The sequence below is a fragment of the Lycium barbarum genome, chromosome 5 (assembly GCF_019175385.1).
Source record: "Lycium barbarum isolate Lr01 chromosome 5, ASM1917538v2, whole genome shotgun sequence".
In the NCBI taxonomy this organism is placed as follows: domain Eukaryota; kingdom Viridiplantae; phylum Streptophyta; class Magnoliopsida; order Solanales; family Solanaceae; genus Lycium; species Lycium barbarum.
In genome coordinates, this window is record NC_083341.1 from 11,369,049 (window position 1) to 11,396,996 (window position 27,948).

At 35.9% G+C, this 27,948-nt stretch overlaps 2 protein-coding genes across 3 annotated transcripts; one reads left to right on the forward strand and one right to left on the reverse strand.

The window, feature by feature from the left end:
• The first annotated feature begins 2,672 nt into the window (after positions 1-2,672).
• On the forward strand, positions 2,673-7,649 carry LOC132640445 (uncharacterized). Of its 2 annotated transcripts, none has more exons than XM_060357034.1 (4): positions 2,673-2,802; positions 3,601-3,772; positions 6,050-6,174; positions 6,906-7,649. In XM_060357034.1, the coding sequence occupies exons 1-4, from the start codon at positions 2,746-2,748 to the stop codon at positions 7,311-7,313; spliced, it is 762 nt and encodes a 253-aa protein (XP_060213017.1). In that variant the 5' UTR covers positions 2,673-2,745; the 3' UTR covers positions 7,314-7,649. The 2 variants fall into 2 exon arrangements, with proteins under 2 accessions (XP_060213017.1, XP_060213016.1); XM_060357033.1 differs by lacking the exon at positions 2,673-2,802 and adding an exon at positions 2,809-3,226.
• A 1,910-nt stretch (positions 7,650-9,559) lies between these two features.
• LOC132640446 (uncharacterized) lies at positions 9,560-26,460 on the reverse strand. Its single transcript, XM_060357035.1, has 21 exons — positions 26,129-26,460; positions 22,864-22,962; positions 22,563-22,714; positions 22,228-22,300; positions 21,655-21,777; positions 21,130-21,238; positions 18,187-18,266; positions 17,981-18,062; positions 16,756-16,895; positions 16,530-16,640; positions 16,273-16,389; positions 16,049-16,138; positions 15,379-15,432; positions 15,127-15,201; positions 14,886-14,961; positions 14,579-14,678; positions 12,583-12,652; positions 11,449-11,519; positions 10,955-11,067; positions 10,575-10,805; positions 9,560-10,194 (listed from the first exon to the last, which is right to left on the reverse strand). The coding sequence occupies exons 1-21, from the start codon at positions 26,252-26,254 to the stop codon at positions 9,839-9,841; spliced, it is 2,448 nt and encodes an 815-aa protein (XP_060213018.1). The 5' UTR covers positions 26,255-26,460; the 3' UTR covers positions 9,560-9,838.
• Positions 26,461-27,948: the final 1,488 nt, after the last annotated feature.

Consider the following 27,948-nt stretch of genomic DNA (forward strand, 5'->3'; position numbering starts at 1 on the left):
ATGTTGAGCCAACACTGGCTGTACGACTCTGAATATTTGACATGACATAACTGAACTAGTCTAGTCTATGAAACCTCTGACATGAGTCTGACTGCTAAACTGTTTACCGGGACAGGGCTTCCGACATACCGTTACTGCATAACTGACAATAAATAAATAAAGATAAAACCCCAAATGAGATGGGGCTCACCAATAGCTGGTACGTGCGAAGTCCTAACGAGCTGATCCGTCATCCTGTAAATCTGCATCGTGAAATGCAGGCCCCCAGGCAAATAAAAGGGGACGTCAGTACATTCGAATTGTACTGGTATGTAAAGCGACTGAATGAAATTAGCATGGCACATGAAAATTACAAAACTGAAACTGAAACTGTATCTGTAAGCTGAACATGAACATGAATATCATCTGACATGAATATATAATTATATATAATAAGATATTTTAAGCATGTAAAGATATCTGTGGGAGAAAATTAGTATAACCGACATGTAACCACCACGTAAGCACATGGCGCGGGGAAGAACAATGATGTTCCCACACGTAGATAGAAACCCTACATACCTGTTAATGCTCCAAAACTTGTAACTAATGGTTTGAACTTGGAGAAGAATCCAAAAGCCTTAATCCTGAATCCCTTAGATGGGTTTTCTTAAAACCCTAGGTTAGGAACAATGTATTCTTGTTTAGAAATCATGAATACATGCTATAATTCACTTGAAAGGCTTGGAATAGGCTTACCTTAGTGTATCTTGATGGTAGGAGGAGAAAAACTTCGTGCTAGGGCTTGAGAATATGAAAAGTGGGATTAAAAACTGAAGTCCCGAATTTATACTATATGCGCGTACCTCATGTGTCAAATTCCAAAAACCACGATTTTTAGTCTGTGAGGTACATGATGAAAAGTACGGCTCGTACTTTAAAGTACGTCCCGTATAAATTGTACAGCCAACAAGTACGTCCCGTGTAAATTGTACGGCCAACAAGTACGGCCCGTACAATAATGTACGCCCCGTATTCTCCCTAGTAAAGTATCTGGAATGCCAAATTCCAGTGGTTCTGTATTCTCCCTAGTAAAGTACGTCCTATAAGTACGGCCCGTACATAGAAGTACAGTCCGTACATTTTGACGTAGCACGTACTTTTACCGTTTCAAGGTAAATTCTCAATTCCAACACTTATCGTCTTGGTTTCTAAGTCTCGAATCATGAACGTAACTTAGTTAGGAGGTACAAGGTGTTACAGGTGTGTCGCATTGTAAAAGTTCATTTATTTTGGAATGGGAGGGAGTAATTAATGAGGCACAAAGTTTAAGAAAAAAAAAAGATTTTCAGAAATTTATAATCTAAATTAAATTATAGATATTTATATGGTTGTTTAATTATTATTAAATATGAAACGATGTTATTTTTGTAAGAACATACTAAAAAAACGAATATTATACAAATTGGAACTGAGGAGCATTTTTTTTTAATGTGATTAAGATTGATATTTAAGGATTTATATTTATTTTATCGATTATTACATCACATGATTACACATAATATTGTTGCAACTAATTTAAAACTTTCTATTTGATATACAACCTTTTGATATCAATCCCATTAATTTTTAATTGTTAGATTCAATTCAGACTTTTAAAAATTAATAGACTTACTTTGCTTCTTCAACGATTTTTTTCAAGCTGAAATATCCAACATTGATGTTCTTGAACTTTTTTTTTTGTTTTACCAAATCAATCTAAATCATTAAGGATATACAATAAAATACTTATGTAACAATAAAAATTCAATGAAATAATACCTATACAATTACAATCGTAAATTGGTTGAACTATTGTTAACAAGATAAAAAATTAAATAGGTGTCCTTTGTGAGGGTCACCCTAAGTAAATCTGACTAATGATTGTGGCAAAGTTAATATGACAAAAATAGACCATTTGGCAAATTTAGGCAAATTTGGACATCTCTTCTCCTTTTTGGTTTTTATCCATATCCGGTAATTGGGCTAACTAATCCAAATTTGCATCGAAAAGTCCGACTTTCATATTCAAAGCTTGAACTTAAATTTTTTTTTTATGACAAGGAAACCCACAACTGTTACTCTTCGACTACACACAGTGACACAAATCACATAAAAGAGATAACTCCCACTAGACAAGCCCTGTGTAACGAGTTCGATCCAGAAGGCAAATCCTGTTGTTGTAGACAGGAAATTTCGAACCTGAGACCTCCATTATGGAAGCCCCATGTCAACTAACTGAACCACGGGTAACTCGAAACCTGATACAAAAATACTTACCGCTCCACCACAATCTTGAATGATTTTCTTTTTTTTTTTTCTTTTTTTTTTTTGTGCGTGTGTGTGTGTGTGTGTTTAATTGGTTAGACGCTAAACTCCACATGAAAAGTCAGAGCTAACTTAAAAATAAAGGCAGAGACTTGAGAAGAAAGGTCATATTGTCATGGCGTAGGGGAATAGGCATGGTGAGCTTAAGTCAAGGAACTTTTCCACGGAATGAATGTGACGTTGACAACCATGAAAAAAAGCACGCCATTTTTTACTAACTACGTACGTTAAAGAAAAGTACTCAACAAATAAAATGTGACAGAGAAACAAGAAGAGCACAACTCCCTCTCTACATATATACAATTTTCAATAAACCCCTGATTTATTAGACTGAAGATTTTTCGTTAGTTCTGAATTTCATTGACTAACTACGTACGTTAAGGAAAATTACTCTAATGAATGAAATGTGAGAAGAGGAAAACTAAGAGCACAGTTTCGTTTATACATATACAATTTGTAATTAACCCTTCTGATTTTTTACTCTTTTGAAGAATTTTCATTGGTTTGAAGAATTTTGTATCTTCTCATTGACTGACTTGGTCTAAAGAATTTATATATTCCGTCGTTGACGTGGTCATTTGTGTTTTCATCTTTTTCTCCGTCAACTCTTTTCTGTGTGTTTGTCCCTTTCTCTTTGAAACTTCCAGATATCTTCTTCTTTTAGTGTATTCTTGATCTTTTCCCTTTTCACTTCTCAAAATTTATGACCCTTTTGGCTATTCTTGGAGACCAAAATAATCCAAAGGGTCCATCATAAACTCCCGAGTTTTAAAAAATGGTGTTCTGGAGATTGTTTGTGTTACTTATTACGTTGATTTCGGTTTCCTTGGGGCAATCTAATGCACGCCCTGTACACCATTTCGAACATTTAGATAATCAGGTTTATACGCACCACTCTATATGTATATTTAAAAAATGTTTATAGCATGTTTGGTCAAGAGATTTTATTTTAGAAAGTTAAAAAGTGTTTGGCAAAGCTTTTAGAGAAAAATAAGTTGCTTGCGGGTAGCAAAAGCTGTTTTCTGGAAGCTTTTGGGAAAGTATTTTTCAAATTGATTAACCAAACACAAACTTCTGATCTTCAAAAATATTTTTTTGAAAAATACTTTTCAAACTAAAGAATTTTCAAAGTTTGGCCGAACAGGCTATTACCTGAAGCTGAGGCCTGCTACCCTTATACTAATATTGCCCATATTTCTGTTTTGTTTTCTTTCTTGGTTGATTGTGTAATTTTAAAGAATATATTTTATTCAGGTAGCCCCATCACCAAGCTCTGTCACTGCAGCAAACGTGAATTCAGGTATTAATCAAGTCCCTGTAGGTCAACCAACGGCGGCTTTTATTAGGGATACCTGTGCGGGAGCATCTAATAAGTGTCAGGATGATCATATCAGTATGACTGCCTGTTTTTTTTCTGCCCAGAAAGGTAATTCTCCATTTCTGCTTTTATTATATATAGTAGTTTCCTTGTGGTTGAGTAATTTGAGTTCAGTGGTAGTCTTTGCTGAGTATAAACCTGCTGATTAATTGATCGACATTTATAGCCTGTTTCCCCAAACTTTTAAAATCTGCATATTTTGAAAAGTGTTTTTTGTTAGAAGTGGTTTCTAAAAGAAATACTTTTGGAGGGCAGTAGTTCGTATTTGGATAATCAATTTGAAAGCACTTTGCCAATATTACCACGGTAATTTGTGCTTGGCCAAGGGTCCAAAAGTGTTTATGGGGAAAAGCTATTTTTTAGCTTCTGAAAAACAGCTTCCGCTACTACTCAAAAACACTTAAATCTTTTCCCTAAAAGCTTGGCCAAACACCTGAACTTTCAAAAATTAAGCATTTTTGACTTCCCAAAAGCTTGGCCAAACAAACTATGAGATTGCTAAAGTGATTGCAAGTTTAGTGACATTTGGTGCTTGAATTAAAGCGTAGCACTTCATTATGATATTTATTCTCTCTTTTCCTTTACCTGTTATGGATGAATTATAAGGATATGTACTGATATGAAAAAAATACTGTAATTTTTCTGGCTAGTTCATGTCAATGTGGCTCAAAAAGCGTATTTAAACTAAAGCGCAAGGTGGGATTCTAAGGAGCAGCTTAGATGTTTGACGGGATTGCAATGAGCTTTGAGTAATAGCTTATTTTAGATGAACTTGACTGCGTAAATCTATCAAATATCATATTTTTATGTCATCTTAATGGCTTCTGATAGTCCAAGCTAATTGTGGACGCCCTTGAAAAGCAAGCTATTTGACATTGCAAGTTTCAACTAAGCAGAGAATTATATCCGACATAATCAGCATATCACATTGGTGGTATTATGCATAAATTAGTGTTAGTTTAGGTTGCATTCAAGGAGCTTCCAAATTGACTTGCCTCACGTCAAATTCTGAAACATTGAAGAAAACAGAATAGATACTACTTAAGAGTTTCCAGTCACTCCTTGACTTTTGTAGCTCTCCACATGCACACACTGTGCTGTTGACAATATTATTAGGCTTTGCTATATTCTCCTTGTCTCTGTAATTAGCATCTGGTCATAACATATCGGAGGATAAGTATTACAGAAGAAAAATATAATGATAAGGTGGTAGACATTCTTTGGAACTTCCATATTTGTGAGTTAAGTGAACTACAATATTGGGACTCAAATCCGATGAAAAATTTAAAGTGGAAAATCTGAAAGATACCTGGATGCTAGTCATGAGTTGCTTTGCTATAGAGTATAGACTAGGTTTAGCAGTCCACATATCCGTTCAAGATTTGATTAGATTCTCATGATTTCAAGTTTCTGCAGTTAGTGTCTCTTTGTCATTGAGCAGTACTTTTTTTTTGTTCTAAGCTTCCAGACGCGCTCCAAAACACGGCCTCAGGTCCGTCCTGAATCTAGTAACCTGGGTTCCAATTCAACAGTAGACTGAACAATTTTCCTGGCACTTTGCTGGACCTTCTTGTCAAGGCTGGCACTTAGGGCGAAATTTGCTGCCTTTTCTAAACTCTAAAGAACATAATGTGTTTTCTTTTGATCCAAATCCCAAGCTTCTTGGACTTTTAACTTCTTGTAATACAGATTTCATACTAATTTCAAGGTTTGCATCTGGTGTCCTCTTGTTCTACTTCTTGTAATACAGATTTCATGCTAATTTCAAGTTTTGCATCTGGCGTCCGCTTGTTCAGAAGTTTCTAGTACACTTTCTCTTCTGCTCTTCCGTTTGTTCTTTTCTTTTCGGATATTCTTTTTCTTTAGTTCCTGATAGCCGCTGAAGGTGAGTCCTTGCTGAGAAAAGATACATGTGAAGAATCTGTTGTCTCCATCTATTAAGTGTAGCTGTGTAGGAAATAATTGAAATGGATCTGGTTCTTCTCTCAGTGACACCAAATGAAACTATGAATTGAAATGGATCTGGTTCTTCTCTCAGTGACACCAAATGCAACTATGTATTTTGGCTTTTTGATCCATCCTTTTGGTTTCTTTTGTTTACCTCTTCTCTCGTAATATTTCTTATGTAATTGACTTGCTGTTGATCTTTATTATTTGCTCGTCATTTTAATTTGCAACAAGGAGAACGTTGGATAATTGCAAACCTCCATATTCTCTAGTACTGCTATTTCTCTTACATTAGATTATGTTATTATTAAATGATCATTTCGTGTCTTAACACCTGGAATTTGGCTTGACCATAAATCTTACGTTGTTTTCATGTAGGATATGAGGAACCATTTCTGCTCGTCCATAACAATGGTGAGAACCCTTTGATGCTCAAGGTCAATGTTTCACCTGCAAACAAAACTTATGAGAATATTCAGATACCAAGATATGATGTCAAGCAGGTAAAAGAACTCTTCCTTTCTGAACGGCTGGCTTTAGCCGGACAAATTTTATGATGACAAAATGACAAGGCGAAAGTTGGACAGGTTTTAATACTTCTATTGGAAATCACGTTAAGGATAGTCAAAAATAGAAGAAAAATGCACTTAATGTGGAAAGGGTGAGAAACTCTCAGACCAACTTAAACAGCCAAATGGTAAAAATAGCCTGATATGTGATGTGTTATGAATATAACTGGAACCTAATGAAAAGAACAAAAAGAAAATACAGTGAGCAGAGTTTGAAGTCCCGGAAAGTTCTGAAAATGTGCAAGTAGCCCCTCCCCCTTCTCTTGATTTCAGCAGATTTATGTTGGCCGACTAACAAAAGGGGTCAATATGAATCCAAAAATGAATTTAGTGCCTAAATAGAAGAAAATGATAGTTTGAGGGCCTAAAGATTATTGTATCTCAATGAATTGATCTGATGGTGAGTTTCCGAGAATTTGGCATAATCACTTTTGGTATATCAGTGGAGGAAATAGTGTTCAAATACTGAAACAAAGTAATAAGTTTATTACAGTAAATGTTTAGTTATGCCTTAGAAATGAATTTGACATTAGTTGAACTTGAATCACATTAATTTTCGCTGAGTGATAAGTAATGTATAAATATATTGTTCAACCTTCCAAAGCGTCAAAATGAACCTAATGTTGTGCTTCTGAGTCCTTTTCAATTTCTCATTTTCTAATCAGATTAATATCTCATCTAAAATTGGAGGGAATTCATTGATTACGCTTGACGCTGGAACTGGGAAATGCACGATTGACATCGGATGGCAAGGCTACTTGCCATTTTATACAATGTATATGACCCCAACTAATGGGGCATACTTACTAGGTATGACAGCTCTATTTATTGGAGGAATATTCATCTGCTGCAAGTTGAGAAAACAGGATCGACATCTTGATGGCGTTGCATATCAAGAACTTGAAATGGGAAAACCCGAATCTCAATCTTCCATGAAGTTGGAAAGTACTGCTGAAGGGTGGAATGAGAGTTGGGACGATGAGTGGGATGATGAGAAGGCAGTGAAGTCGCGGGCTGGAAAAACCATAAGCAAAAAAATAGAAAATGGTTTTGATGATTTGGATAAGAGTTAACATAAAGACATAGATAGCTGGTATCCCAAGAATTAGTCGAAGTGCGTGCAAGCTGATCCGGACACCACAATTATCGGGAGGAAAAAGCAAAAGTTTTGTCCATTTTCTTGAAGATATTTCATAGGGGAACACTAAAGGGTGAGAACTAGATGTACTAGATGCATGTGATACAGGAATAGGAAACTTCTATATAGTATTACAATTTTAAGCGTTTGAATAGTGGTCTGAGCACTTCAGCTATCTAAAGAATTGGTTTACTTTAACCTTGTCATATCCATGTAAAACTATTTTTCTCTTTAGTTCATTTTTGAATATGTATGTAGCTTTCTGTCTTCCCTTTGCATGTTATTTGCTTAAAATATATAATATATACTGCTTTTTGGAATTTGATGTTTAATGCAAAATGATTAGTTAGGTGATTATTGATTTCTTCTAGGATAATCTTGTCTTAAGATCATTAGCTTCACTTTGATCCCTTTTTATTAGTTGCCAGTAGCCTCATGACAACAAAAACTTTTGCAACTAAATTTTTTTCTTAGCGAGAAAGAGAAATTTAGCACATTTCTTCCTCCAAAATGGGGAGTAAAGAAAGAAAAAAAAAATTAGCACATATCTGTGTCGACTATAAGAGCAGTCACTAAAACTATTTCATGGCGACCTTTTGGAGGAGCCACGAATGAAAGCAAAGAATGAAATATTGGCAGAGAATTTGGGGAAAACTTTTTCCATTCAATAGCAGTAAATGGAAAAATCCTTAGTAGAGAGCGTTTTCCCCCGAATGGGGCCTATGCGGCGCGTATCTGGATATAGTTGGGCTCCAATGCGGGTACCGAACACCGGACGGAAAACCAAAAAAAAAAAAAAGTAGGGCAATTCGCAAGAATGCCCTTATTTTGGGGTGGTCTTTAATTTTTGTCTATTAAATTGGTGGTCTTTAATTTTTGCCTTTCGTTAGAACTCCGTGGTTTCGGGTTCGAACTCCCGCTCAGTCAAAAATTAAAAAAAAAAAAAAAAAAAAAAAATTCACAAGGTAGAGTTTGGATTTGCAAATTCTGTCTCAAGCAGAATTTTGCTACCTTCAGGCAGAGTTTGAAACTCTACCTTAAAGTAGAGTTTTAACTTCAGGATACCAAAAAAACTCTACCTTAAGGCAGAGTTTTAACTTCAGGATACCAAAAAAACTCTACCTTAAGGCAGAGTTTTAACTTCAGGATACCAAAAAAACTCTACCTTAAGGCAGAGTTTTGCCTTATACCTGAAGGCAAAACTCTGTCTTAGGGCTTAACTTTGGCCCGAACAGGCCTAACTATGCTACAACACTCTGCCTTGCGAAATTGTCTGTTTTTTTTCTTTTACGAAGCCGGGATTCAAACCCCAAACCTCATGGTATAAAGCGAAAGGGACAAAAATTAAATACTAGTGCATTTGAAGGGCACTCAGCACAAAAAAAATGAAAAAAGTAGTAATGCTTTAATGACCCTTGCGACAAAAATTTGTTAAGGTTTACAAGAAAATTGAAGTTGAAATTATCGAAAATATTTAAAGATTGACACGTTGAACGCTTTTATGTTTGGACATTAAGTTCATGTAAAATTTAAAATATGTGAATAACTACTAGTGTTTCACTTGAAATACTCGTTAAACAAGTTTTCAATATTTCAAATAATGAAGTTTAGTATTGAATGAACCCATCATATTTGCTAAATATTGAACTTCAAGATTCACAAAGAGTGACAGGTTATTTATGTCCTAACAGAGTTGCGTATTTCATCCCTATTTTTGAATATTTTTAATTAACTGTCAAACTCTTTCTCCTTCCTAATTTTTCAGCAATTAACAGGCTAAAACCATACTATAAGAAACACAATTCCCCTTGTTACTTCTCGCAAACCAAATATTTACTCTTTTGTAGGAATATAAATATTACAAAACTAGACGAGATATGTTTAACAAAAAAATGGTCCAACGTTTTGCTGAATAGCAATTGTAATTTTAATTCTCTGCTATATATATATAGTAGATAATGTGTTCTTTATTATTTGGTAAACCTATTAGAATGAAACTTTCCACTATCTTTCCAAAGTATAGGCTAATAAATTACTTTCTACTATCTTTCCACACAATCAAGCAGAGATCTGAAAGCAACTGGTCGTTCGAGTATTGTTAGTACATTCATATTTCATGTTGCCTTTAATAAAAAATAATACAAAAAAATTGCTGATTCAGTTGCCTACAGAAAAGAAAACTAGAAACCTCAACGTTGAAAGTTGAAACTGCATGTAATGAGTTCCGTTAACTACAAAGAATTGCATCAATGATTCTGAGTAAAAACTACAATGTCTAGACAATGGCAAAAAATGATACTCACCTCCCAAAGAACCTTTAGAGGATACTTTTAAAAAAAATACAAACACAACTTTCAATTGTATTTTCAGTTGGAACTATTACTCACGTGATGAGGGTTAAATTTTACAGTGACTCATGAAGTCTTCTTTCAGTGTTGACCCTAGTTCTGATTTTGTGATTTACATTCCAGACGATGTTCGGTTTATTTTATGGGCACCCAATTTAGGAACTGTAGGTTTATTTCCTCGGCCTCGCCCAACTGAAGGTCTGACTTTAGTAGTCGGTACAGGAGCTGCAATAGCAGCCCAAGGGTCATTATCGTCAAGTGCTCCACTTTTTTTCACATTCAAAGGCTTTGATGAAGGAGCCGGGGCAGCTATGGCGCCCCACGGGTCATCATCATCAACTGTTCTACTTGCTCTAGTGGTTGATGGCTGAGAAGTAGCTCTTGGAGCGGGAGCAGAAGCAGGAACAGATCCCCACAGGTCCTCGTCTTCATTTTTGCTTACCTTCGTTGTGATGCTTCCTCGCGAAACTGAAACAAATATTGTAAGAATTTGGAAAAAGTAAAACAAAAAAGAAAATTAGAATGATCTAATAACCAGACAAGGTAATTTGCTTCTAGCTTCTTCCTAGTTTTCTCTGTCTCATTTTTCCCAATGGATCTTGCCATTTTCATTGAAGGGGAAAAGAGGATAGCGGGATTTAGTTAAATGTTAGTTTCTGATGGGCAATATCTATGAAGTTACACTTATGAGTTCCAGCAATCTCTTTGTTCATCACCCTCATCTAATTTTGAATTTAGTCTGCCCGCGCCTCTCAGTCATACCATGTAACTGAACCGTGACTTCCTTCATACTGTCCAAGAATGTAAACCTCTACTAGAACACATAGTTTAATAGACTTCGCTATTACCTTGTGATTTTGGTTGAGAGACAGGACGTCTTTGAGCAGCTTGGATATTTGCTAGAGAGGGAGACGGCTCGATGTCATCCCAACCATCATTATCATTGTCATGACCTTCAAGAATTCCATTATCAAGTTCTCCCCATCCATCATTTGATGTTGGGGATACTGGCACAGGCTGATCTGTCGTATCTATGCCGGAACTAACATGAATTGGCGTTATACTCGAACTATCTGCAACTGTTTAATTCAGAAACCAGTATCAAGTTGGGGATGAGTTCATCCTCATAAGCATATAATTAAAATTTGAATAAAGCAGCACGAAAATTATCATTATCAGCCAACCACTGAAGCATAATGCAAAATAAATAAATTGGTAAGCTGCATACTTGAACTAGAACCAGGGACTGCAGAAGTAGGAGGCATGCTTGAGGTAGCTGGAGCATATGGACCCTGCTCAGAGGATTTACCGCCTTTAAGGGTCAGTGAGCTCATAGCCCAACTGCAATATGAGAATAAGGCCATATTACTGAAAAATATTACAGGACATAAAAACTGTAGAAGGAAAATGGTGAATGACAGAGCTCCCGTAAACGCAACGGATACATACTTCAACAGTTCTTCGCAATAATCCTGTAGTATTAGTTTGGAGATGGAAATATTTTTAATGCTTCGTTAACACCCTCTAAATTTTCATATCATGACAACTTAACAGAAATTTTTAGATAATTATTGTCAAATTAGGATAAAGCTTAACTGGGGAATTCTATAAGGAACTGATGATAAAATGATTATGTTGCAGCTACTCGCCCAAATGCAATGTATAGCAATTACTTTACAATAGAAGCAAAATGACCACATAAATGCTCAAATAATCACATACCCTAGCAAACTTGCATTTCCAGGAATTGATGAAGTTCCCATGCTTGTGGTGCTGGTATCTCCAGTGCTAGTCTACACAGTACAACACAGAAATGAGTGTATAACATGCATAAGGGAGAGGATGAGAAACACAAGTGAGAATGGTAGAAAAATCAGGGAAGGGATGAGATGGTAGAAGAAACGACACCATAATGAACAAGAGCATCGATACACATGTAACTCATGCAAGCCAATGCAGATAGATCATGAATAGTCATCTCAAGCTCAGCTAGAAATTTAGGCTGAACCGTCTAGAACTTTGAATTACTACCTAATATGTACGGTGAAATGAGTGGTGTATGTGTGCGCGTTTATATATGAACCCAGCTGTACAAACTACAAATAGAAAAAGAATGTATAGGACTGTTTGTTCCTTCAAAGACCTTGTGTATCTTTCCCTCCATATAGTCGGCTACCTTAAAAGGTGATTTTACTTTACAGAGAGATTAAAGGACTGTTATCCAATATTATTAAGAGTTATGTAGGATGACTTCACTGTGTAATTGCCTTTACTATGCCTTTCCCATATCAATCTATCATCGTTTGTGTTGGTCCCTTTAAACTGTTCTAAAGTTTCGAAAAAACCAGCAATTCTAGGGATCTCTCAACCATTCAAAAGCTCCTGAAATTAAAGATCCACCCCCTGTTGGTCCCAAATCCCCCAAACTGTTGCATCAGGTCATAATATACCAGACAATTAATAATATTAGGAAATAATCTTTAAGGGGTCCGTGAAGGAAACAATCCCCAAGTTTTTTTTATAACCCTGGTGTCTGGGCAAGCTTGCGCATCGACTAATTCCACGGGGCACCTGCTACCTCCCACCAGCACAGGTACCGAGTAACTCTCTCCACCAAGACTTGGAGAGATGGAGGAAATGCCCCAAGTGTTTTTGCCTCCCTGGGATTAATGCCCGCCTAGTGTTTTTGCCTCCCTGGGATTAATGCCCCAAGTTTTATGGCTCAAAAAATGGGAAACCCATTTTTCTCAAGCTCCAAGGCAACTTCATAAAAGGCAAGCTTTTCAACTCAAGGCTAAAGTTGGGACAACTAATGTGCAGATCAAAAATCAAATACAAAAGAATACATTAAAATACCTTCTCATGGTGCTGCTTGACTAATTGCAAAAATTGATCAACTGCTTCGAATGCTTTTGATTGAACATCACTGTTCCATTGAAAAGAAACAAATGATGACAGAGTATATGCACCAACATAATCAGAACAAGTTTTCCAACTACTCATAATAATTGATCCGCTCCAAACAACAAAGCAACTCAAACACAACAAAATATTCAGAAACTACAATCAATGCCCAGGCAGGCAAACAAAATGGATCATCTTTGATGCTATTTAGGATTACCAGTCTTCTATCTGTATATTGAGTTGACTTCTGCACAATGACAAGCAATATGCTCCACAAAGTAATAAAACCTACACATTCTAATGACTACAAGCATGTGTTACTTTCTGATAGATTTTGTAATACAGAAATGCCCATAATCATCCAGACAGCGACGGAAGCCATGCTTGATAGTTGAAACTGTCAGCCTAAGCATCCATCAAACTGTCAACCATGAGGATTCCGGCAATCATACCTATCGGATAGCCTAACCGAGGCCTGCTTTTAACAAATAAGTTCAAAAACCACAGAGAACCAAAGCCATTGAGTTCCAAGTGCGTAGGCAGTAATCTATTTGTGCTGAGGAAAGCTCCTTTTTTTTTCCAATAAAGTAATCAAACTTTCATGGAAAGAGCAAAAACTACCCATACAAAAGAAGTATACCAAAATGTAGAAGCCTCAACAAAAAATATGGGTTTCTACCAACAAAACCTAATCTTCTATTGCTTATAGGGATCTCATGGGTGCACCAAGAAGAAATAAGGTATAAGAGGTTATTCTTCAAGTATACACGATCCTTCTCTATCCACTCAAAAGCTCTCCAATTTATCTTTCTATACAGTCCACGTAAGTACAAGTGGAGCAACATCCCATGCCCTGCGTCTTTCTTTTCGTCTTCTAAAAGCCCATCTAAACATTACTTCTTTGACCGGGGCAAGCTCCCTGACTGTGAATATATTAATAATGGCAAAGCTTAAAAACTTCTTATTTTTTACGGAAAAGGGCCAAAATTACCCCTGAACTTTGAAAAATAGTTTATCCATACCCTTCGTTATACTTTAGGGCCAATTATACCCTTACAGTTATACTATGGGGTCAATTATACCCTTATGTCTAACGGCTGCCACGTGGCATCATCTCAGCCCTTCAAAATTATTTTACCCTCAAATAATTTTTTACCCACTAAAATAACTCAAAACGACCCGAATTTTTTTTTCCAGCAAAAATAATACGGAATTATTTTTCCAGAAAAAATATAAAAATAATTCCGTATTATTTTTGCTGGAAAAAAAAAATCGGGTCGTTTTGAGTTATTTTAGTGGGTAAAAAATTATTTGAGGGTAAAATAATTTTGAAGGGCTGAGATGATGCCACGTGGCAGCCGTTAGACATAAGGGTATAATTGACCTCATAGTATAACTGTAAGGGTATAATTGGCCCTAAAGTATAACGAAGGGTATGGATGAACTATTTTTCAAAGTTCAGGGGTAATTTTGGCCCTTTTCCGTATTTTTTATAGGAGCTAAAGTTATCCCAGAAAGTGGCCCTTTGAATATTGGAATGAAATGGGATCAAATGCAGCAATATGGATAGTAAGGTTTCCTACAGCTGACCCCGACTAGAGATTGATAGCCTGTTTGGCCAAACTTTCGGGAGGCCAAGAGTGCTTATTTTTAATATATGAGGTGTTTAGCCAAGCTTTTGGAAGAAAATAAGTGTTTTTGGTAAGTAGCAGAAGCTTAAAAAAAGTAGCTTTTCCCCAAAAGTAATTTTTTGAAAAGCACTTTTCAAAATAAGCTGATTTTAGAAGCTTGGCCGAACAGGCTATGCGTCATAGATGTAAAGTAATCCCCGAAAGAAAATGTTCTGAAACACTAGCATAAACAGATTCGATTGATATCAGATATCCTACGTCCTTACAGGGACAAATTTTCTGAGAACAATAAGTGCAACTATTTAAGAGAAGAATACCTGTCTGGATCAATGGTAAATACAACAATGTTGGGTAAAATGCGGGTTGCAATCTCCGTCACGTCATAGTAAGAGCTGGTAGCAGACAAAGCCATGATACCTGCCAAATAAAATTTAGCATCCAATATTACGGAGAGAGGAACGAGGACAAAAAAGGGAAGAGGAAGCAGAGAAAGACTCAGGAATTTAGAGAAGATCCAAAACGAATATCAAGGAAAAAATTGAACTCAAGAAAATTATCATTACAACAACAATAACTACGCCTCAGACCCAAATAAGAAGCTGGATGCAAAACGTATATGGTTACCTGCTGCTCGGGCAGGTGCAAATGTATCACGCAAAGCACGAACAGTGAGCGCATTTATTAGCACCCTTTTCCTTGTCTACAGGCAGAAAAATTCCATTAATTACCATGTCAGAAGTAAAACACATCTCGGGAAGGATAGGTTCTATTTTAAAGTCTTTTACTAGTAAAAAGCCAATAGACATTTAAAAATTATCACTTATTTAAATTCTGGAGTGGTATGATAACCAAGACAGTTCCTTACCCCCTCATTGAGGTAACCAGCAATATTTCCAAGCAATATAGTAGTGTTTGTTCTAATTGCCGGTTCTTCATCAACCTACATACACCACAAATAGAAAAGCAAAACCTAAGGAGCAAAAGAATAAGCCTAGACAAGAGGAATAAGTTCTGCAGTATGACACATACCTGTTTCTTGAACAGATATTTCAAACACTATGAAGCAAAGAAATAATTATAGACTAGAAGACTAGTAGTTTGCATGTAAGATTCACACCTGTAGCTTCGAGAGATATTTCAACAAAGATCCTGATATAGTGCGATGTGAGAGCTGCAATATATTTTGGAAATACATTAGTTAGTGTGATACTAGGAATTGACACTATATGGAACTACTTTGTTGAAGACATAATAAAGTAAATAAAAGTGTACTCCCTCTAATAGCTTAAGCTTTTAGATGAGATGGTACAAACTTCAACATGGTATCAGAGCAAGCTGAGGTGTTTAGTTCGAGTCTCAACGCCACCCATTATCAAACAAGAGTTTCCATGGCTTAGCCCGTGAAAAAGAATCAGGCTCGCACGTGAGGAGACGTGCTGAAGACATAATTAAGTAAATAAAAGTATACTCTCTATAACAACTTAAGCTTTTAGATGAAATGGCCACACACTTCAACTTACTCAATCACTACGAAACACGATATCGTTACAGACGAACAACCAAAGAAACAAAAAGCACTATAGCATCACACATAAAGGTAAGTATCAATACCAGTGCATACATCAGTAATCAGACTTACAGAAGGAAAGTCAAAGCATCAAGTACAATGGCATGTTCTAGTTCAGGTATACGGCAAAATGCCGCACAACTAGGTCAGTTAACCAGAAATTTATTCTCAAATGTTAGAATAAAAGTGGAGGACCTATATATATGCAAGATGTACACACCTTAGGAGCCAATACAAGCATAGATTTAAGTGTCAACTCCCGAAGAAAAGCAGATGTGTCAGAGAACCCAGTAGCCACATGAGCATAAACCTGATCAAAAGCTTTGTCAGGCAATTAAACCATCCAAGTGCTACGAAATTCTGAATTATTAAGTGTATCCCTTCGAGTAAGTATAACTGTACGTTTGAAAAATTATAGCCATAATTCATCTAATATTTTCACACCTGCTCATCAACAATTTTTGCAGATAATGACTCCCCATATTGATCAATATGCTGCAGAAGACCCACTCGGATGGACCGATCATTGGAGGCAAAAAGTTTTACGATTGTAGGCAGTACCTATTACAGATGCCCACGGTTCAAAATACAAGTTAAAACAGAAACTAAACACCAAAAAGAAGACGTGATCACTCTGGTTGATGCAAAACGTACTTAATCTCGGGAAAAAGAAAAAGGGTAGAGCAAGAAAAGAGTTCAACCTTCACACTGAACTCATCTGTTGAAAGCCAAGAACCCATTTTCAACAAAGCCGTTAAAGCAGGAGCAGCAGCTGAACCAAATTCTAGTGAAGAAGCTAACAAAGGAAGCAACTGCAAAGAAAAAATATTGGATTTGCTCATGCAATTAACTTAATTATTTTGAGTAAATTTTTTCATTTTCTTTATTTAAGTCGCTAGAATTCATAATGGAAGAAAAAAGGATTACCTTCTTCAGCACAATTTCGCGAGGAAGTTGCTCTACTAGATTTGGAAGCTTACGGAAGAAAGCGTCTTTTTCTACACTATCCTTAAGATTAAGTATTTCCATGAATTGAATGGTCTCCACCAACTTATTTTGGAAATATTCTGCCAATACATGATTAGCATCTTTAGCGGATATCCGGATGTGAATGATATATTGGACAGAGTATTAACACTATCGCTTCAAGTCAGGTAAAAAGAGAGTAACAAAACTAGATAAATCCAGGGTTAATTACAAAATCCTAGAAGGGTCAGAGCGATAAATGTGCCCATGAAAAATGAGCAACGGAAGCAGCATCAAATTAGTAAGAGACGCAAGCATTAGCTCCACATAATGAATTCCAGTAAGATGAGTCAAAACGGCTTGATTTGATTAAGATAGATTAAGGTTCATAGAAGACATGAAAACATAAGAAGGTTCAGAAAACTTGGAAAGGTACAATATACACAAGGAAATGGACATCTATATATATTACACTTGATTTAGTTATGCCAAAAGGCTACCCATTTGATTCATCCTAATTGGCCAACCAATAGGTGCCTCAATACAAAATTGATAAACTATCATGCAGCCAGGTATAAGATAAAGTTATAGAAGGCAATGCTTTTGTGAGGGGTTAACCAAAATTAGAAAACAAAACGTGACAAAAGTAAAATACAAAAAATTGACATGATTATTCACTGAAGTAGATATCAATTGGAATTTAAGACTGACATGATTGGCGTGGTATAGAATTCCGCAATCATTCTTTCGTACGAATATATCACAACACATAAAACTGGTTGAAAGAAGCAATAATGACCTCATGCTCATGGGTTGTAACTGAGGAACAAGAAAATCGTAAAATTGATCAGATTTGAAAAGCCTTGTCTGAATTATCCATGATGACTAATGATTAGCTATTTGTGGAGAATAAAACCCACTTCAGCATCTAGTCCTTAGATTTGAAACGTTGACCACAGGCAGATGGTGACAAAACACATTTCAAACATATATTGAGCTCACATCTGCTACTAGAAGACTAGAACTTATTGAAATAAATATCCACAATCACCATATGAGAAAACAACAGTCTAACAGTAGAATAGGAGAGAAGTATTAGTCATATGACGTAAGCCGTAAGGTTCTTGGGCAGCTTGAGAACAACTTAATTAATGTACAAAAAGATAATATCGAACAAAAAAATTACCACTATTTTCAAGAAGCTTTGATGAATTCAACCTGCGAGCGGGCATAGAGCTCAAGAGACGCTGATAATCTGGAAGTAGAGACTGTGAGACAGGAAAATAAGCCAATTGCAAATGAAATGAATTTTTCAAATCCATCAGAAGATAAAGAAGAGCAAAATCAGACAGGTGATCGAGAGAAGCAAATCAATCGGTGGTTGCAGCATACCTTTGGAATAGAAGCAGTATTGCGCAGTTCCTCTTGTTTGCTCAATTTGGTACCAGAAAACAGTTCATAGATAAGACAGCCTAGCAATTCCCAGCATCAAAATATTAATTTGCAGTTGAAAAAGAACATTTAAGAACTCTAGTGTGTTTGATAGATTAGCGAAAAGCTCTCCAGTCCATTTTGCATCCAGAAAAGGGTGACTCCATATAAATACTCAAGCATTATAACAATGATAATATCTAAGAAAGAAGGTACAGCAAAAGCAATCATTTCATTAGCCGAGGAAAAGTTGAACGTTAAAGCATTTTAGATTTCATAACTGCAATCTACATTCCACTATCATTATAGTGAAACCTCGGAAAACACTGCGCATGGACAACACATTTTATAGCATGAAAGTAAAAACAGAAAAGCTAGCAATTTTCAGCTCAGAGCACAAAACAGATCAAAACTACGTCAGCTAATTTTAAATCCCAGTGCCTTCACAAGCCCTTACCACACAATCTAAATATTATTTTGTGGTCCAATGGCAAGGATTCTACTATCTGTATAAACCACATCTACCCTTCCTTCCTATACATCTATCCTTGTATTTTGTTCTCTTTTTGTTTAATCTCACTTCTGAATGGAACTAGAGCATATATTGTTCTATTTGTTCCAGAGAAACATACACTTAAACAGAACAAGATCATCCAAATTTATTATGATAGGAAATTTCTGAAAGCGTGAAATGGGCCATAAGGAAATCAAGAAATTGAGAATGTTGTACTTAGAAGTGCTTCATCTAAGTATGAACTATGCAGCTTTTATGGGACACGCCTAGCAGCAGGCCTACTGCAATTTAATAGTTGTGCTAGTTTGAAGTTGTGCATCGCTTCCACCTGGATAATTCACACTTCTTTAAATTGATTGCCACAACTGCTTGGAATCACAGTAGCACTTGTCTCATATATGTTAATTGAGATTCATTTGCATAAAGAAAACACTGAATTATCATTTGCAAATAGTAAATGTGAGACGTGTCACTATCCTGCCCATTACTGGCATTAAAACCCTTCAAATAGTGGCACCCAAGGGTGTGGCCTAGTGGTCAAAATGAAGTGGGTTGAGAACCATGAGGTCTCGGGTTCAAATCCTAAAAAAGACATACACTAGGTGATTTCTTCCCATCTGCCATAGCCTTGGACAGAGTTACCTGGTACATGTTGCTGGTGAGAAGTGAAAGGTATCCCGTGAATTAGTTGAGGTGCACGCAACCTGGCTCGGACGCCACGGTCATCTAAAAAAAACCTCCAAATAGTGTTCTGCTACAACTCTATCCATCATCTTGCTCAACGCTTCCATCACCAAGATGTAGTATATGAGAAATTGTATCACCCTGCGTCAGTCCTTTGGAACTACCAAAGAAGCCAAAATGACTCATGTACTATATAGGGAATTTTGCCATCGATATTATGTATCTAATCCACCTCCTCCTCCTATCGCCAACGCCTATCTTCATTGTTACAAAATGTAAAACTTCTCAGGTCACATGATATCATAAGCTTTTTGGATGTCCAGCTTAGGACTACTGGTTTTCCTTCCTTTCTTCTTCTTCTTCTTCTTCTTTTTTTCTATTTTTTGATTGATAGTTTCCCTTCCTATCTTCTTGAGAACCCACCAACCTCACCTGCCATTAGTGTCGACATCTAAATATATCTTTCTTCCACATATGCATTCTGAGGGGCTGACACAATCTCATTTAGTACCTTCTTTCGTCTATAATAAAGCACCTCAACAATTATCTTGTCGATTCTTCCCACTGGAATAATGGTCACTTTTTCATTGTGAATAATGGGTCTTAATCACTATTTTTGGTTGTAAATAATGGGTCTTAAACTCTTAATCATTGATATTTGCTAATCCATTTGTCTCAGTTTTGCTCATTGTTGGTAGTATCTTTATATATAGTAGATCATGTGGTGAGGACTTGTGAAGGCACTGCGATTTAAATCTTCCAGATACTAGTACATGGAAGCTTACTTGTTCAATCTTTCCAGATACTAGTACATGATTGCTATAAAGCATGCATCGACGCTCTTTTCAAACTCTCTAGATTCCTTGAACGATATAATTATCTCTACAAACTACTGAAATGATCAAATGACTAACGAGGAAAGATTGAACTAGTAAGCTTCCATGTACTAGTATCTGGAAGATTTAAATCGCAGTGCCTTCACAAGTCCTCACCACACGATCTACTATATAAAGATACTACCTACAATAAGCAAAACTGAGACAATATCCAAAAATGTAGTGCTAAAATCTTTAACACTGCGCATGGACAACACATTTTATCGCATGAAATTAAAAACAGAAAAGCTAGCAATTTTCAGCTCGGAGCACAAAACAGATCAAAACTACGTCAGCTAATTTTAAATCCCAGTGCCTTCACAAGCCCTTCACTATAATAGAAGCAGTATTGCGCAGTTCCTCTTGTTTGCTCAATTTGGTACCAGAAAACAGTTCATAGATAAGACAGCCTAGCAATTCCCAGCATCAAAAAATTACTTTGCAGTTGAAAAAGAACATGTAATAACTCTAGAGTGTTTGATAGATTAGCGAAAAGCTCTCCAGTCCATTTTGCATCCAGAAAAGGGTGACTCCATATAAATACTCAAGCATTATAACAATGATAATATCTAAGAAAGAAGGTACAGCAAAAGCAATCATTTCATTAGCCGAGGAAATGTTGAAAGTTAAAGCATTTTAGATTTTCTTTTACGCTCTCAGTGACATGGTAAGGTCCATAACTGCAATCTATATTCCACTATCATTATAGTGAAACCTCGGAAAACAGAGAGCCAAAACTTGCTAGTCTTATCATTCTATGACCACTGAATAATGACTAAAACTAAACCAATCAAAAATAATAATAACGACAATTAAACAGAACAGACTCACCCAAACCCCAAGAATCTATAGTCCAAGGTGGAGATTTTCTGATTGTCGTCCAGTCAGACTTCAGCAGTTCCATTGATTTGTATTGTGCACCAATAAGCCAATCATATTGCTAGACACAAATAAAGACAAACAATTAACCTATATTGTTCTGTGACAAAGGAACAAGGAAAAATAACAGTAAAGCATGAGATACTGGAGAATAGCATCAACAATCAATCAACTACACCTCAATCCCAAATCAGTTGCGCTAGACTATATAAATCCTCTAAAGAAAAATATGAATCTTCAGCTAAAAAGGGATACAAAAAATAGTTTCAAGGATAATTAGTTTGTCGTGCTGTGTTCCTTAAAAAACAGAAAAGTAGGTTTCTATTTTTTCTATGTTTTCTTGAAGTGCCATCTATAGAGATCCAATAAATGATCTGTAGTTGTCCGCCCTGTTATTCACAGTTAAAGATGAGGTTTGGTATGGCATAAAAGTGAAAAGAAATGTTGCCAGTGAGTTAATTCTGAATCATAGTTTACCAGCATTGGTCCAACAGAAGATTCATTGTGTCCATCAAACTCAGAAAGAACATCAAAGGCGTGCAATTTCCAGTCCAGAGTTTGTGTAACAACAACACTAGCCAGGCAAACATTTCCATGAACCTGCATTAGTAAAAATGCAACTCAAAATAATCCATCAAATATTCGAGTGATCCAGTAAAGTTTGCAAGCAGAAGATTAAATGACCTCAAACATATACCAATATGAAAGAAGTAATAGATCGCAGATGAAAGAAAATGTTTCAGGCTTTAAAGGTATAGGCTTCATGATATGCTTGGCCCAGGCTTGAAGAGCTCTTCAGCACTTGGATGCATCAAGGAATGTATAATGAAACTAAGGATCCAACTTATGTGTTGTAACCTCTATGTGCAACGCCAAAAATCAATATAGCTCAGCCATTTAGATATTCATAAGAAGCATCAATAAACAAATCTCTGCTGCAATTTTATTTTTATCCTAATATTAGAACTTCCAGTTCCTCAGAAAGTAGCTTTAATAGATGCACTCCTTCAACATGGGGAACAAATGAAATTTAATCAAAAGCATACTTACAAGCTTGCAGTCGTTATTTAAGAAGCTCACAGCTTTGGCTATTCGATGCAACCCCCAGGCATAATATTCGTCCCTGCCACCATCAGGAAATGAAATTGATGCCTTATAATGAACTATAGATACCAAATTCAAGAAATGAATATGAAAGCAGATTGATTCCAGGTTGGAGCTTATGAGATACTATTGGCAATAAAAGTTGAAGATTATTCATTTTGATACAACGACTGCTCAAAAATTAACTCATGCTGCCGTTATGATAATTCAGGTAAGTCATGTAATCAGTCTATCTTAGGCATAGAATGGTAAGAAATTAATGAACCACGGTAAATTCATACCTCTGGGTACCTTTTAATCCTAATTCCTTCAGCTTTTCAGAGAGTGGCATGACAGGTTCAGTAACAATATAGATGGTAACCTTAGTAGTAGAACCATCAACATTTTCAGCTTCAGTGCTGTGAAGAAATGACAAAATATTTGGATGCCTAACCTGAAAAAAAAGGAGAAAAATTAGCATCAAGGAGTCCAATAATTAGAAACGAACTATGTCCATAAGCTAAAAAATGAGAAGTAATACTCTGATTATAAGGTAAGGTGAAGTGTCAATGAAATCATAATTTACAAACAATATTAGCTTACTGTACGAAGTCTCTTGACTCCGTTCCGACCAGCAGCTAGATGTCCATCAGTTGTGCTATTTCCTGAGAGAGCAAATATTGACACAGGAGTCCCATCATCCTGTTTGAAGAGAGAAACAAAAATGAATTGCTTATCGTGAAACAACTAATTCGCATACTAGAAAACTGAACATGACGCCAACATAGCATATAGCTGGTGCTAAGAAGTCTACATTAAATAATTTTATGATACATCTTACAGTTTATTGATCTATAATGTTTAAGCAGATGGAAACTCACAAGTTACAGTCACAATCCCGTCCATGTTAAATATTATTTTGTGGTCCAATGGCAAGGATTCTACTATCTGTATAAACCGCATCTACCCTTCCTTCCTATACATCTGTCATTGTATTTTGTCCAATGGAACTAGGGCATATATTGTTCTATTTTCCAGAGAAACATACACTTAAACAGAACAAGACCATCCAAATTTATTATGATAGGAAATTTCTGAAAAGCGTGAAATGGGCCATAAGGAAATCAAGAAATTGAGAATTTTGTACTTAGAAGTGCTTCATCTAAGTATGAACTATGCAACTTTTATATGACATGCCTAGCAACAGGCGTAACTAAGTCATAGTTAGTGTCCTACTGCAATTTAACAGTTGTGCTAGTTTGAAGTTGTGCATCGCTTCCACCTGGATAATTCACACTTCTTTAAATTGATTGCCACAACTGCTTGGAATCACAGTAGCACTTGTCTCATATATGTTAATTGAGATTCATTTGCATAAAGAAAACACTGAATTATCATTTGCAAATAGTAAATGTGAGACGTGTCACTATCCTGCCCATTACTGGCAGTAAAACCCTTCAAATAGTGGCACCCAAGGGTGTGGCCTAGTGGTCAAAATGAAGTGGGTTGAGAACCATGAGGTCTCGGGTTCAAATCCTAAAAAAGACATACACTAGGTGATTTCTTCCCATCTGCCATAGCCTTGGACAGAGTTACCTGGTACATGTTGCTGGTGAGAAGTGAAAGGTATCCCGTGAATTAGTTGAGGTGCACGCAACCTGGCTCGGACGCCACGGTCATCTAAAAAAAACCTCCAAATAGTGTTCTGCTACAACTCTATCCATCATCTTGCTCAACGCTTCCATCACCAATATGTAGTATATGAGAAATCGTTTCACCCTGCGTCAGTCCTTTGGAACTACCAAAGAAGCCAAAATGACTCTCATGTACTATATAGAGAATTTTGCCATCGATATTCTGTACCTAATCCACCTCCTCCTCCTATTGCCAGCACATCTTCATTGTTCCAAAATGTAAAACTTCTCAGATCACATGATATCATAAGCTTTCTGGATGTCCGGCTTAGGACTACTGGTTTTCCTTTCTTCTTTTCTATATTTTGATTGATAGTTTCCCTTCCTATCTTCTTGAGAACCCACCAACCTCACCTGCCATTAGTGTCGACATCTAAATATATCTTTCTTCCACATATGCATTCTGAGGGACTGACACAATCTCATTTAGTACCTTCTTTTGTCTATTATAAAGCACCTCAACAATTATCTTGTCGATTCTTCCCACTGGAATAATGGTCACTTTTTTATTGTGAATAATGGGTCTTAATCACTTTTTTTGGTTGTAAATAATGGGTCTTTAACTCTTAATCATTGATATTTGCTAATCCATCCTTCTTCAGAATGATTGCTATAAAGCACGCATCGACGCTCTTTTCAAACTCTCTAGATTCCTTGAACGATATAATTATCTCTACGAACTACTGAAATGATCAAATGACTAACGAGGAAAGATTGAACAAGTAAGCTTCCATGTACTAGTATCTGGAAGATTTAAATCGCAGTGCCTTCACAAGTCCTCACCACACGATCTAATATATAAAGATACTACCAACAATAAGCAAAACTGAGACAATATCCAAAAAAGTAGTGCTAAAATCTCAATCCCTTACACTTAACACTGCGCATGGACAACACATTTTATCGTACGAAATTAAAAACAGAAAAGCTAGCAATTTTCAGCTTGGAGCACAAAAGTTTTAAATCCCAGTGCCTTCACAAGCCCTTACCACACAATCTAATATATAAAGATACAATCCAAAAGTGTTATGCTAAATTCCAATCCAAAACACTAATAGTGCCTTCACAAGCCCTCATGACACGATCTAATGTAGTACTACTATATAAAAAATAAGCGCAACTGAGACTATATCCAAAAGTTTTATGCTAAATTCCCAATCCAAAACACTAATACTGCGAATCGACAACACATCACTTTTTACGAAACTAAAAACAGAAATGCTGGCAATTCTTCAACTTGGAGCAGAAAAGAGATCAATACTACATCAATCATCTTTGTTTGTGTATTGAACTACTGAAGTGACTATTGAGAAAAGATCGAACAAGTAAAATTCATCACATGATCTAATACATAAAAATACTACCAACAAGACAACAATACGCGCAATTGAGACAATATCCAAAAATGTTGTGCTAAATTCCCAATCAACAACACTAACGCCGCACATGGACGAACCCATTTTATCGTACGAAATTAAGAACAAAAAAACTAGCAATTTTTCAACTTGAGCAGAAAAGAGATGTTTGTTTGTGTATAAGCGCAACCGAGACAATATTCAAAAGTGTTACGCAAAATAAGTGTCTTCAAAAGTCCTCATCACACGATCTAATGTAGTACTCCCTCCGGATAAAAAAGAGTGTTCACTTATCAAATCAAGAAAGAATTAACCGTATCTTTCCATATTTGCCCCTCTTATCTTTCCATATTTGCCCCTATTAAGTGTTATGTGATCAAATCCCAATACTTATTTAGTTAGGGCAGTTTAGTCAGATTACCTATTTTTATCATCGAGTTAGTATTTTCTTCAATGGCTAAGTGAACACTTTTTCTGATCCGGAGGGAGTATAATATTTAAAGATACTACTACTATATAAAAAATAAGCGCAACTGAGACAATATCCAAAAGCGTTACGCTAAATTCCCAATCCGAAACACTAACACTGCTCATAATAAATGCTACATATAACAATTTTCTCAGGATCAATACTATGTCAAAATCATAGTATTTATTTTGTGTATCGAACTACTGAAGTAACTATGCCTTTACAAGTCCTTATCACACGACCTAATATATTAAAATATAATATCCAAACTATGCTAAATTCCCAATCCATTTTCAACTTGTAGCAAAAAAGAGATCAAAATCGTGTATTTATAGAGGAAGATGGAGTACCTTTGAGGTACCACGGTAGTGTATCCAAGAGCCCCAAGCAGAGGAATAAGGTTCACCAATATTATACGGTAGATCTTTAAGACCTGTACCAGATCCACTCACAACACCTTTTAAGAAATTAAACATCGTTAAGATTTCACCGATCTCCGATCACCGTTAGATCAGACGGGACCGGAAAAATGAACGATGATGATTTGATCTGATAAAAATGGAATTGAAAGGAAAGTGGGAGATTATTGATGTTTGTCTGCTTCGCGGTCTATGACAGGCTTTTGTTCTCAATAATGTGTAGATTGCCCCTTCCAGGAAATAACACACAGCTAGGTATCGAAGAACAAAATAAAATTAAGTTGGTGTTTGGCCATGAAAATCAATTTTTTTTCATTTTATTTGGAATTTTGAAGTTGAAGTTGGACCTGAGGTTGTGTTTGGTTACATTTTTTGTAAAGTATATTTGGTTGTTTGAGTTGTATTTGAAATTTCCGTGGCCGAATGCTAATTTTCAAATAAAGTGAAAGAAATTCTCATGGTCAAACGGGTCCTAAGAATGGAATGTTGGTCTTTTAAAAATGGACTTGGCTTAATGGGTTGGATTTGAGTCTAATTACATGTGGTCCAATAAAAATAATGTCACATATTTAATTAAAAGAATCATATATTTCACATAAACTTTTGTAAAAAGGAGGAACAATTTTAAAGTAAATTAATGTTAAGGACATCTTTGGTCTAAACTAGTGGAAGGAAGGGCAATTTTGATCCAATAGGCGAGAGGAGGCATTTTTGAGTCATTGTTCATACTTAGGGTAGTTTTGACCCCTTTTTCGTTATATTAAAATATAGTTACACTACTTAATTTTTTTCATGTTAGAATCAAAAGTAATAATATGACAAAAGTGAATAATATGTTGTAATAAATACTTGATGATAGTTGGGTAGAAAACGCAAATTGATAATTGACAAAAACTTAAACTCGAAGTGTTTTTTCACCGTTATAACAATTGAATATGTGTAAATTGAAAACTCAACCAGAAGTGATTTTTGCAAATCAAGACATATTTTATTTTATCATTTTCACTTTGAGTTCCATTTTTGTTAGCGCTTACTGTTATAGGAGAAACAAATGCAAAGATGACTAGTCCAGCATTAGCGGGAACTGAAATCTTCAAGTTCATGCAGCCCAAATTGCGACCACAATCCACGGATATCCAGGCCTCAGCTACATGTCGTGTTGCTCATGATATTAGCTCATGAAAACATGAACCGCCCAACATGCCTAAGTTTGGGCTGATCATTGACTCGCCCATTTATTAGCCCAGCCATAAAAGAGAAGTAATTGCACGGTTCGTCCTTCAAATGAACTGGCCAAAAATTAAAGATCAACACAAAATAGGGACAAAAGTGCAAATGACCCCATAAAAGATTGAAAATTTTACATGGCATAGCTAATTCTAATATGTATCTATGATTAATAACTATTATTTGCAATCATTTCATAGCTATATGCAATTGTATGTGTATTTGAATGTATTTGGTTTTGAATGAATTACATGTAGTTGTATTCTGGAGGGTCTTGTATCTTTAAATGATGTAGTTTTTTAATAAACTATGTATATTGAGTAAAATAGCTATATTGTATTAAAATTTTGTGTATTTAATTTGATATAATTCATGAGTATCAAACTCTGATACAGTCAAATACCTCAAAAAATATATGTTTATGAATGTATATTTGCTTTGAATGAGTTATATGCAGTTGTATTTGAATCATTGTTTTGGGCAACTTACTGCAATGGCTGAATACATATGTATGTGTATTATAA

What these genes read in the sequence shown, in the direction of transcription:
- LOC132640446 (XM_060357035.1), bottom strand. Translation starts at nt 26,254, where the DNA reads ATGTTTAATTTCTTAAAAGGTGTTGTGAGTGGATCTGGTACAGGTCTT. An exon ending in ACTACCGTGGTACCTCAAAG is followed by an intron (nt 22,963 to 26,128) that starts GTACTCCATCTT and finishes CTCTTCAAACAG; the next exon opens with GATGATGGGACTCCTGTGTC. An exon ending in ATACTGCTTCTATTCCAAAG is followed by an intron (nt 18,063 to 18,186) that starts GTATGCTGCAAC and finishes CCTGTCTCACAG; the next exon opens with TCTCTACTTCCAGATTATCA.
- LOC132640445 (XM_060357033.1), top strand. Translation starts at nt 3,122, where the DNA reads ATGGTGTTCTGGAGATTGTTTGTGTTACTTATTACGTTGATTTCGGTT. An exon ending in TCGAACATTTAGATAATCAG is followed by an intron (nt 3,227 to 3,600) that starts GTTTATACGCAC and finishes TATTTTATTCAG; the next exon opens with GTAGCCCCATCACCAAGCTC. An exon ending in CAAGATATGATGTCAAGCAG is followed by an intron (nt 6,175 to 6,905) that starts GTAAAAGAACTC and finishes TTTTCTAATCAG; the next exon opens with ATTAATATCTCATCTAAAAT.